A 12,447-nucleotide genomic window follows, 5' to 3' on the forward strand; every position below is an offset into this window, starting at 1 on the left:
AGCTTGCAGTGAGCTGAGATCCGGCCACTGCACTCCAGCCTGGGCGACAGAGCGAGACTCTGTCTCAAAAAAAAAAAAAAAAAAAAAAAAAAAAGAAAGTATTTCCAAACCACATATCCAACAAAAGATCAGTATCTAGAATATATAAAGAACTGTCGAAACTCAACAGTTAAAAAAATTTTAATTAGAAAATGGAGCACATGAGCAGACATTTCACTGCAGAGGATATACAAATGGCAAATAAACACGTAAAAAGATATTCAACAGCACTAGTCACTAGGGAACTGCAAACTAATACTACAATGAGCTATCACTACATACCAACCAAAATTGCTCAAATAAAAAATAATGATAACACCAAATGCTGACAAGGATGCAGATAAACTGGGTCAGTCAGATACTAATGGTGGGAATATAAAATGGAACAGCCACTCCAGAAAACCATTTGACAGTTTCCCATAAAACTAAACATGCAATTGCCATACTGACCCTCAATTGCTCCTGGGCATTTATCCCAGAGAAATGAAAAGAGGTTCACACAAAAACTTGTGCGTGAATGTTCATATCAGCTTTATCCATAATGTTTAAAAACTTGGAGCAATCAGATGGCCTTTAACAGGTGGCTGGTGGAACAGTGGGTGGGGCTGAATACTACTCAGCAATAAAAAAGAACTAATTACTCACATGGGTAACTACTGGGATGAATTCCAGAGAATTATGCTGAGTGGGCAAAGCCAATCATAAAAGTTTGCACGCTCTATGATTCCATTTACATATTTTGAAATGCAAAAGTATAGGAATGGAGAATAGATTAGGGGTTGCCAGGCAGGAGTGGGGAGAACAAGAGAGTTGCGCATAACTGTAAAAGGAGAGCACAAGAGATCCTTGTGGACATGTTCAGTATCTTGATCAAATCAATGTGAAGATTCTGGTTAGGATGTTATACTATAGTTTAGCAAGACGTGCCACTGGGGAAAACTGGGTAAAAAGAACATAGGATCTCTGTATTATTTCTTACAACTGCATGTGAATCTACAATTATCTACAACTGTCTCAGATTCTACAATTATCTCTGAGTAAAAAACTTAACATAAACAAGATTTAAGGCTTAGCTTCATAAGGCATTTGTACTCTCTCTCTTATTAGTCCCTAATAAAATAAGGAACTGAGCTATAGGCCAAAACCTAATACAAAGGGCATTTCATTTGTTAACTGTTAATATATCCATTTGCAGAAGAGACGTAAAATTCTTTAAAATTTTCTTAAATATGTTCCATTTAATGTTACATACAAATTAATAAGAATGCAACAAATCTGCTGTATAGATTTTAAGTGGGTCACTTAGGAGGAAAGGATATCTTCAAATTTCTGATATAAACATGTTGAGTAAGCTATAGGTGTACATGAGTATCCAGTGTATATAATGATTCTCCACTGATTTTATAGAGAAGAACTACATTTCCAGTGATCTTCCTCTAAATATTGTGGGAAATAATTCTGTTTTAGTGAATAAGCTGATTAAAGTCTATCCAGACCACCATATTCTTATTTACAGTGACTGTACATATCCATGATTTTGACATGTAGAGTATAATTCTGATGTTACTTATTTCAAAATGCCTTGTATATATTAGCTGTTTATAAGACAGTCACTTTTTGGTTGAAAAGTATTTCTAGGCTGGGCAAGGTAGCTCATGCCTGTAATCCCAACACTTTGGGAGGCCAAGGCAGGAGGATCACTTGAGGTCAGGAGTTCAAGACCAGCCTGGGCAACATCGCGAGACCCCCATCTCTACAAAAAATGTTTATTAAAAAAAAAAAAAAGCCCGGCATGGTGGTGCCCACCTGTAGTTCTAGCTACTTGAGAGGCTGAGGTGGGAGGATTGCTTCGAGGCCAGGAGTTTGACACTGCAGTGAGCTATGATCATGCCACCGCACTTGAGTGATAGAGTGAGATTTTGTCTCTTAAAAACAAAACAGGCCGGGCGCGGTGGCTCAAGCCTGTAATCCCAGCACTTTGGGAGGCCGAGACGGGCGGATCACGAGGTCAGGAGATCAAGACCATCCTGGCTAACACTGTGAAACCCCGTCTCTACTAAAAAGTACAAAAAACTAGCCGGGCGAGGTGGCGGGTGCCTGTAGTCCCAGCTACTCAGGAGGCTGAGGCAGGAGAATGGCGGGAACCCGGGAGGTGGAGCTTGCAGTGAGCTGAGATCTGGCCACTGCACCCCAGCCTGGGCGACAGAGCGAGACTCCGTCTCAAAAAAAAAAAAGGTATTTCTACAATTTTTCCAAAAAGTCTGTATTTATTTAAATAATTGAACTATTAAATACTGTTCTGAAAATAAAACCTCTCTAGGATAATTTATTGATGCTTATTTGATTGCTATAACAGAAAGTCAATTACTGTAAAATTTGAATTGTAATGATGTCATTATTTGTGCCATGTAATGCATGTAGAATGTAAAATCTGTTTTCAAAACTAGCTCTATTTAACCAAAGACTATTTCATTCCTGATATGATTTGTGTGCTTGATTAAATTATGATATTGATATATAGTCATTTCATGTCATACTACAAATTATCATTACTAGAGGTTCTAAGAAAAAAAGACACGACTACAGAGAATCAGCAGTTAATTTTCCAATAGAAAAGAAAGAATTAGGTCAGGCGTGGTAGCTCACGCCTGTAATCCCAGCACTTTGGGAGGCTGAGGCGGGTGAATCACCTGAGATCTGGAGCTGGAGACCAGCTTGGCCAACATGGTGAAACCCCGTCGCTACTAAAAATACAAAAATGAGCCGGGGGGTGGTGGTGGGTACCTGTAATCCCAGCTACTCGGGAGGCTGAGGCAGGAGAATCGGTTGAACTTGGGAGGCAGAGGTTGCAGTGAGCTGAGACCGAGCCGTTGCACTCCAGCCTGGATGACAAGAGTGAAACTCAGTCTCAAAAAAATACAAAAAAGAAAGAAAAAGAAAAAGAAAAGAAAGAATTAGCTGGGTTACTTTTGTTGATTTCTTAAGGGTAAAATGCACCTAATTGGCAGACTCGAAAATGCCAACGTAGCCACACTTTGGTATTCCTGCCCTTGAAAATATTTGCCATTTTCAACATAATTGCTATTCCTGGAGTTCAGGGCTAGGAAAAAGCCCCATCTCACTGATGAAGAAACATGCACAAGGGGTCACACATAGAAAGTGTGGCAAAAAATGATGTGTGCCCACGAGGTCAATCCTGGGTGACTCTAGCTTCCACAGACCACCCGCCAACACCCTGGCTTCTCCAGGATATTCTTGTCCTCCACTTAGGGCGTCAGATGGCCTGGTTCACCTAGGAATGGGGAGGTGCCTGGAACGTGGGACTTTCAGTGGTAAAGTCAGGAAAATCCTAGCACACTGGGAGAGGTTGGCACCCCTCCCTCGACGCCACCTCTCAGTCTCCCACATCCTGGGCCACGCCCTGGAGCCGGCCATCTCTAGGGTGACCCACTTCTGACCACGCACTCAGACATCTCCACCCACACTTCTGTCCTTCCAGCCTTTCTCCCCTGCCGCCAGAGCACTTGCTCAGGAAGGTGACCGACGACAGGATGGGATTGCAGTGGAGAACATGGCCAGGCCCTGCACTCAAGATACAAATGGTTTCTAAACAGTAAGTAAACAAGTACATTTGGACCCCAGGTCATCATTCTGTAGATTCAATGCCCCATCCCTTCAGCCAGTATCCCCGCTGTTTTCATCAGAACCACGTGGTGAACTCCAGCCTGGATAAATTCAGTCCTCATCTCTGCAGCTGAATAACATTCACAAGGATTGCTTTGACCTTAAATCCAAGGGCTGCCATCCCTGACTAGGCCCTCCCTGTAGCAGGGCTTTCCCCGCAGCTGTCTCCCGCCCTCTCCTATATGCTCCTGGAGAACTGGGCTGTCTCCAGTGAGCACTCCCTCAATCCCTGGAGAACTCCTCCAGTGGCCGCAGCCCCTTCCTCCTCCTGCCTGGTTTTGCAGGGCAGGGTTTCCCTGCCTGGATATGGGCAGGTGCGGGTCCAGAGTCATCCCAGGAAGAGACAGGTGTGATGGAAGAAAGGGAAACGAGGAGGCATTTAAGGTGTTTTCTCTCTCTTTTTTTTTTTTTTTTTTTTTTTTTTTTGAGACAGAGTCTTGCTCTGTCACCCAGGCTGGAGTGTAATGGTGTGATCTTGGCTCACTGCAACCTCTGCCTCCCGGGTTCTAAGTAACTCTGCCTCAGCCTCCCGAGCAGGTGGGATAACAGGTGCGTGCAACCACACCCGGCTAATTTTGTATTTTTAGTAGAGACGGGGTTTCACCATGTTGGCCAGGCTGGTCTGGAACTCCTTTCCTCGGGTAATACACCCACCTTGGCCTCTCAAAGTGCGGGGATTACAAGCGTGAGCCACTGTGCCCAGCCGTTTAGGGTGTTTTCTAAGAGCAGCTGGGGTGGGAAGGAAGGTAGTGCAGGCAGCAGGAGGCTGTGACAGCTGCAGGAGGGGACCTGAGACCACGACCTGGAAGGCCCAGCATTGTCCACAGTGAGACATGTGAACACCCAGTTCCAGAGCGATGATAGCGATGACAAGGCCAGGCTGAAGCTGTGGCACTGGACAGTGGAGGTGACCGGGAACGTGGTGGCTGGGGTGAGCCAGATGCTGCAGTCAAAGTGAAGGTGAGCAGGAGGGCGAGGCCAGCAGAGAGGAGGGAAGAGGCTGACTGGGAGCCATGGGGGTAGGGGAGGGTGCTGCCATCCTGCTTGTCGCTGCTGCTGAGGGCTACCGACGTGAACTTTCAAGGAGTAGGGTTGTTTCGTGTTGCTTTACCGGAGGAGGAATGACCTGCAAAGCACGATCATAGCTTTATAATAGACTAACGTAGCTTGAATCCACTGTTTCTTAGCTTTGCGAATTTCGGGAATGAGTGAATCCTTCGAATCTCAGTTTCATCCCGTGTAAAATGGGATTATTATGCAATGCCTGGTATGCCATAAAGGTTACTAGACCTGGTGGCATTATAGGACTTCTCATTTGCATATCGTATAGGTGACATTTGTCCACGTGTCAGTCTCCTTAGCAAGACCGGGAGCCAGTGGAGGGGCTGATTTTGCACACGGCCGTTTCTGACTCTTGGTAGGTGCTCCGCAAATGAGTAGAAAGAAAGAAGGGATGATTTCGTTTTCTGAGGGCTTTGGGCCAGAGCCCCTGCCCAGGTCTCAGTGGGTAGCCTCACGGACACGCTTGCTTTTTTCCTGCTTCCCCGCGACTCCCTCCCTCGCCTTCTTACCCCACCTCACTGAGGTCTCCCACCCTCCTAACTACTTCCAGATTAGCCGCTGAGCCTCCCGGAGTTTCTGATCAACTCCCGGGTTTGCAGGCCTGGCAATTTTTCACTGCAGCCAAGGTAAAGAACCACTGCGCCCCCTGGTGGCTCCATCTGGGAAACCTCGCCTTTCCCGGAGCCCAGCATCCTGCCAGGAGCTAGATGCAGACATTAACCTCATCTGCTGTTCACATCCACCCTGCAAGAAAGAAATGCTTCAGTTTTTCACATGAGAAACCTGAGGCTCAGCAAGCTCACAGACCTGCGCTCCTGGGCTTCCAGGGCCAGGGAGGAGGCTGAGCAGGTATTAAACCCATGACTGACTCCAACCTCCTTTCTCTCCTCTCAATGCTTTGTGGTTTTCCAGAACGCGGTCAGACCTATTTTCCCCTCCTTGAGTTTTCCTTCTCTTCCTTGCGTTCTCAGCACCCCACCCTCTCCCTGCTCCCGACAGTGGCTGGAGCAGGGGAGTCTCAAGGAGGAGCAGCTCCAGTGTATGGAGACCAGGCTCCATCTGCATCCTTCACAATCCGTGTCTTCCCTGGTCCTCAGGAGGACCCTGTGAGGCAGGTCCTCCTATTCTCACTAACTGCCAACTCAGAAGCTGCCCAGAATCACACGGGTAATAATTGGTCCATTGTGAGCCCAGGTTCATGCTCTGAACTACCACCCAGTAGTCTTACCCTGGCGTATTTATGTATTTTTTGGTATTCGATTGTGATTGAAATTTTGATTCTAATTCAATGATACTTACAAGAATCATAACTTCAGTGTGGACTCATGATGGCCTCTAGCCAGGCTGGGGAGCTTTGGCCCTGCCCCAGCTCTGCCCCTTCCTTTCTTGGGTCTTTTGCTTTGTCGTCCCTACCAACCTCTCTATAGCGAATCCCCTGGATTAAACCCCTCTGTTTGAAATAGTGTCTGTTTTCCTAATTGGACGCTGACTAACATGCCTCCTAACAGACATTTTCAGGGCATTGATCTCTTAGTTTTGGAATTAAGGCATTTGTTCTATAACGACCACATTTCACATTTCCTGTGTCATCTTATTATATTTTAATTACTTCTGAAACCAGGCTCTGGATCTGTCTTAATATGAAAGCCACTTTTAATAGATCCTTTTTTGAGACAGTGTCTGGCTCTGTCACCCAGGCTGGAGTGCAGTGGTGCGATCTCGGCTCACTGCAACTTCCGCCTCCCAGGTTCAAGCGATTCGTGGGCCTCAGTCTCTGGAGTAGCTGGGATTACAGGCACCCACCACCACGCCCGGCTAATTTTTGTATTTTTAGTAAAGATGGGGTTTCACTGTGTCGGCCAGGCTGGTCTCAAGCTCCTGGCCTCCAGTGATCTGCTTGCCTCGTGCTGGGATTACAGGCGTGAGCCACTGCAGCTGGCCAAGATACTTTTGAAAGAATCATGCAGTTGACCTAAAAGTGTTTGGATTAAAAAAAAAAAAAAGTATGAAAGTTTTGGGGGTTTTTTGTTTGTTTATTTGTTTTTGAGACAGAGTCTCGCTCTGTTACCCAGGCTGGAGTACAGTGGCATGATCTCCACTCACTGCAATGTCTGCCTCCCAGGTTCACGCCATTCTCCTGCCTCAGCCTCCTGAGTAGCTGGGACTACAGATGACCACCACCACGCCCTGCTAATTTTTTTGTACTTTGGCAGAGACAGAATTTCACCGTATTAGCCAGGCTGGTCTCGATCTCCTGACCTCGTGATCCACCCTCCTCGGCCTCCCAGAGTGCTGGATTACAGGTGTGAACCACTGCGCCTGGCCCTTTTTGTTTGGTTTTTAAGAGAAAATTGTTTTATTGTATTCATCAGTGGTGTACTCTATTCTGCAAAAGTAGCTGGTGATATTTTTATAAAGACCCAAACAATTCTCCTTCCAGACATTTTATTGAGAAAGTAAAAATCAAGTCAGATTGAGAAAGGAAAAATCTTCCCTGCTATGAATCAGGCTAGCCTAACGCAGACAAAGGCAGCTGCAAAGTTAACTGGAAACAGTGTTTCTGCCAGGGTCATGCTACATCTGTAAAATGTCACAAACCCAGTTTTGAGTGATTTCTGCTTTCTGCCTCAGTGAGAAACCTTGTTCTGAAGTCTTACACAGTCAGAAACTTAGCGGCTTGAAATCAAATCAGTGTAAATGAAATGTTCCACTTTTGCCTGGAGTATTCAAGTCTTTTAACCTGGAGAAGCAGCCTCAATCTCCCACCCAGATATAGGCTGCAGACAACGGCTTCTAGACACAACACAGCAAAGCTTTCTTAACTTCCTAATTTCCAAGAAATAGAGAACTTTGCAGTTTAGGCCCAGTGCTGAACCCTAACCCACAGCCTGTTTGCCTGGACTCCATCAAAACATTGCTTCATTTAAATTTTACCTGAGGGCATCCCTTCCCCCAAATCACATAACCTTATCTCTTTTTTCTTTGGTGAAATGCCCAGTAGTTCCATTGACATGCAGCCTCCCTCTTTTCCAAGAGCCAATAAGCCTGATTTCATTGGACTTCTGTCCTGTCCATCAGATCTGTCCTGATGGCCTTTGGCTAGGACAATATCCACAGACCTAAATGCACACACTTCATAACCAGGGCACCCCACACTCCTTCCTAGGCACCAGGAAAGCCAAGTGATTATTCAGAGTTGTTCGATGAGCATACGAACAGAAGGTATTATTCACCTAAATTCAAAAACAGGCAAGTAAGTTCATCTTTATTTTCCAACAGAGAATGCAGAGAAGCTGCTCTCATAATCCAGACATAGTGGCTCTCTGCCGCTAGGAGACAAGGATGGGGAAATGCTTATTATCACTGATGAAGCTGTATTTCAAGACACTGTACTATAAGCCATGAGATACTCTATCTCCAACAATGTATTATGTATTGATTTAATTGGAACTACTCAGTAAGTCCTGGGATGCCCTGCCATGGCAACCAACAATTTCCAAATACTCTGCTTAAGTAATCTAGATTATATCTCACTGTTTTCATTATCTATTACCGTGTAACAGATTACCCCCAAAATGTAACAGCTTAAAGCAACAAACATGTATTATGTCATACAGTTTCTAAGGCCGGCAATGCGCAGTATACATACTGCTAGAATTTTTAGGGAGTTTAAATCCAGGTAAAAATAAATTTGATACTATTCCTTATTTAAAGAAGATATTGTCCACTTCAGTAAGTTCATATGAATGCAAGCTTGTGAAAGATTTTGTTGTTGCCGGGCGCGGTGGCTCACGCCTGTAATCCCAGCACTTTGGGAGGCCGAGGCCGGCGGATCACAAGGTCAGGAGATCGAGACCATCCTGGCTAACACTGTGAAACCCCGTCTCTACTAAAAAATGCAAAAAACTAGCCGGGCGAGGCGGCGGGCGCCTGTAGTCCCAGCTACTCGGGAGGCTGAGGCAGGAGAATGGCGTGAACCCGGGAGGCGGAGCTTGCAGTGAGCCGAGATCGCGCCACTGCACTCCAGCCTGGGCGACTAAGCGAGACTCTGTCTCAAAAAAAAAAAAAAAAAAAAAAAAGATTTTGTTGTTGTGTGTTTTAGTGTAAGAGCACATTCATGTTTCTCAGGTTAGTAATACAAATAGAATTTGTCTTAGGCTCCAATGAAACAGAATTCCCTGATTCCCCTCATAGGACATGTGACAGGGGTGTTGCCTGCTTGGTTGCCCGGCAGCTCAGACCCCTAAGGGCAGGCGCAGAGGCCCACCCAAGCCCTTTTGGGCTCTGGCCCACAACAGCATCTAACGGTGGGTATCTTCGACTCCCAAAGCCCGAGTGGGCATGTGTTACCAAACTCTTGTAGATTTGCCGTCTGCCGATGGCTTGTGTGTTCATCAGCTCAACGGACCCTCTGCCTTATCGCAAGGGGGATATCCACTTCCATGATCCAATCACCTCCCACTAGGCCCCTCCTCCAGCACTGAAGATCAGAATTCAACATGAGATTTGGGTGGGGACACAGAGCCAAATCATATCAGAGGTCTTGTTATTTTGCCCAGGCTGGTCTCAAACTCCTGGGCTCAAGCAATCTTCCTGCCTCAGCCTCCCACATAGCTGGGATTACAGGTGTGCACCACCACTCCACTCTCTTATTTTCATAACACTTATTATAGTCAGCTTCTCTGTACAATATTTAGGTTGCTAGTTAGAACTAATGTAGTCTAGTGTTTAGCATGCACACTGATATCTTAAATCAAAGAATTGCTCTTTTCTGATTCCAAAAGCTAACTATCTGGGTAGTTATAGGATCTGAGCATAATTTCATGACTCACAGGAATAGCAGGAAGAAATGAAAAAAAAAATGCCTAGTGAACGGGCTTGCCAGGGGAAGGGGGAAACTAACCCAGAAATATCAACTCTGAGAGCGAGGCCAAGAAGATGATTAGATTTCAAAGACAGAGATTAAATCCCAAAGCCCCCCAGGCAAAAATATTAGATAACTTTAAAAAGCAAGAAAATTAGTCTGGAATCAAACTTTTCAAAGCCAACATACAAACAAAGCAACAGGCCGGGCGCGGTGGCTCAAGCCTGTAATCCCAGCACTTTTGGAGGCCGAGACGGGCGGATCACGAGGTCAGGAGATCGAGACCATCCTGGCTAACTCCGTGAAACCCCGTCTCTACTAAAAAAATACAAAAAACTAGCCGGGCGAGGTGGCGGGCGCCTGCAGTCCCAGCTACTCGGGGGGCTGAGGCAGGAGAATGGCGTAAATCCGGGAGGCAGAGCTTGCAGTGAGCTGAGATCCATCCACTGCACTCCAGCCTGGGTGACAGAGCGAGACTCTGTCTCAAAAAAAAAAAAAAAATTAAAAAAAACAAACAAACAAACAAAGCAACAATGGGCATTATTAAAAATAAATAAATAAATGAAAGAAAGTGTGATCCAAGGATTTTATACCCAAATTGTCCTTTAAATATCAAGGCTAAAGAAACATAGTTTTCACCAGATAATAACTGAGAGAAATCTGTACCTATCTACTTTTCTTGAAGAATCTGCTGAAGAATCACGGTTTTTTGCTTGTTTGTATATTTGTTTGTTGTTTTGTGTTTTGAGAGACAGTCTTGCTCTTGTCACCCAGGCCGGAGTACAATGGCACAATCTCGGCTCACTGCAACCTCCACCTCCCTGGGTTCAAGCAATTCTCCTGCCTCAGCCTCCAGAATAGCTGGGATTACTATTATCCCAGCTATTGTATGGATTACAGGCATGCGCTACCACTCCCAGCAGATTTTTTTGTATTTTTAGTAGAGACAGGGTTTCACCATGTTGGCCAAGTTGGTCTCAAACTCCTGACTTCAGGTGATCCACCTGCCTTGGCCTCCCAAAGTGCTGGGATTACAGGCGTGAGTCACCACACCTGGCCAAGAATCACTGTTATCTAAGCAAATGATGACTGGCAAAACTTTAGCAATCAGACTGATTGTGAGCATTTAAGAACATGGAAGTATACATCTAAGATTAAAACAAAAGTGAGACAAATGGGGAAGACTAGTGTATGAAAGTTATTATGTTATAACAAAGTTGAAATAACACAAGTAACATATGGGAGAAAGGAGTGAGAGTGAGGAAAATAGAATTAGCTCATTGAGTCTGGACACAGTGGCTCAAGCCTGTAATCCCAGCACTTTGGGAGGACAAGGCGAGTGGATCACTTGAGGTCAGGAGTTCAAGACCAGCCTGGCCAGCATGGTGAAACCCTGTCTCTACTAAAAATACAAAAAAAATTAGCTGGGCATGGTGGTGTGCACCTGTAATCCCAGCTACTCAGGAGGCTGAGGCAGAAGAATCACTTGAACCCAGGAGGTGGAGGTTGCAGTGAGCTGAGATCCCACCACTGCACTCCAACCTGGGTAACAGAGCAAGACTCTGTCTCAAAAAAAAAAAAAAAAAAAAAAAAAAAAAAAAAAAGAAGACACTGATTTTAAAAAATAAACCAGATAGTAAAAATTAAGGAAGAAAACAGGGGAGCAAGTGAATTTTAAAATGTACAAGGGAGCCAGTTGTGGTGGCTTATGTCTGTAATCCCAGAACTTTGGGAGGCTGAGGCAGGAAGATCACTTGAGCCTAGAGGTTCGAGACCAACCTGGGCAACATAGTGAGACCTCATCTCTACAAAAAAAAAATCAAAAAGTTAGCCAGGCATGGTGGTGTGTGCCTGTGGCCCCAGCTACTTGGGAGGCTGTGCTGAGACCTCAGCTTTAGCTCATTGAGAAGAGTTTCAGAATTCTGACCTCCAAAACTGTAGGACAATACATTTGTGTCATTTTCAGCCATTGACTTTGTGGTCATTTGTTACAGAAGCAGTAGGAAATGAGTGCAGTACTTTTTTTTTCTTTCTTTTTTTTTTTTTTTAGATGGAGTCTCACCCTGTGGCCCAGACTAGAGGGCAGTGGCACGATCTCGGCTCACTGCAACCTCTGTCTCCCAGGTTCAGGAGATCCTTCCACCTCAGCCTCCCAAGTAGCTGGAATTACAGGTGTGCGCCACCATGCCTGGCTAATTTTTGTATTCTTAGTAGAGACAAGGTTTCACCATGTTGGTCAGGCTGGTCTCAAGATGATCCACCAGCCTTGGCCTCCCAGAGTGCTGGGATTGTGGGCATGAGCCACCGTGCCTGGTCAACTGCAGTAGATACTGATGATAAATTCGTTCTCATGAAAAATGAATAAAAGCTGGAGGATAGGATCCAGTTAACAACAAAACTCAGTTTACATGAGTAAATTAGACCTTGCTCAATTTAATTGAATAAAGTGCCCTGTAAGATTTTTTTTTTTTAATAATAATGCTAACTGACTTTTATTCTTTTTTTTTTCCTTGGAGACAGGGTCTCGCTTTGTCACCCAGGCTGGAGTGCAGCAGCCTAATCACAGCTCACTGCAGCCTTGACTTCCCCTAGCTTAAGTGATCCTTCCACTTAAGCGTCCCCAGTAGCTGGGAGTACAGTGTGTGCCACCACACTCAGCTAATTTCTGCATTTTTTAAATAGAAATTGTTTGTTTGTTTGTTTTTTGACAGTCGCCTGCTGTTGCCAGGCTGGAGTGCAGTGGTGCAATCTCGGCTCACTGCAACCTCCATCTGCCAGGTTCAAGCGATTCTCCTGCC

The 12,447-nt window shown here is 45.2% G+C and overlaps 1 protein-coding gene across 1 annotated transcript in view; it reads left to right on the forward strand.

Moving 5' to 3' along the window:
* LOC105490112 (cellular repressor of E1A stimulated genes 2) overlaps nucleotides 1–12,447 on the forward strand; it is an 81,247-nt gene that overhangs the window by 42,899 nt on the left and 25,901 nt on the right. The window contains exon 3 of the mRNA XM_024795505.2: nucleotides 3,539–3,652. Coding sequence (XP_024651273.2) covers nucleotides 3,539–3,652 — 114 coding nt within the window. The remainder of the gene's footprint in view (nucleotides 1–3,538; nucleotides 3,653–12,447) is intronic.

This window comes from Macaca nemestrina, chromosome 13, assembly GCF_043159975.1.
Source record: "Macaca nemestrina isolate mMacNem1 chromosome 13, mMacNem.hap1, whole genome shotgun sequence".
In the NCBI taxonomy this organism is placed as follows: domain Eukaryota; kingdom Metazoa; phylum Chordata; class Mammalia; order Primates; family Cercopithecidae; genus Macaca; species Macaca nemestrina.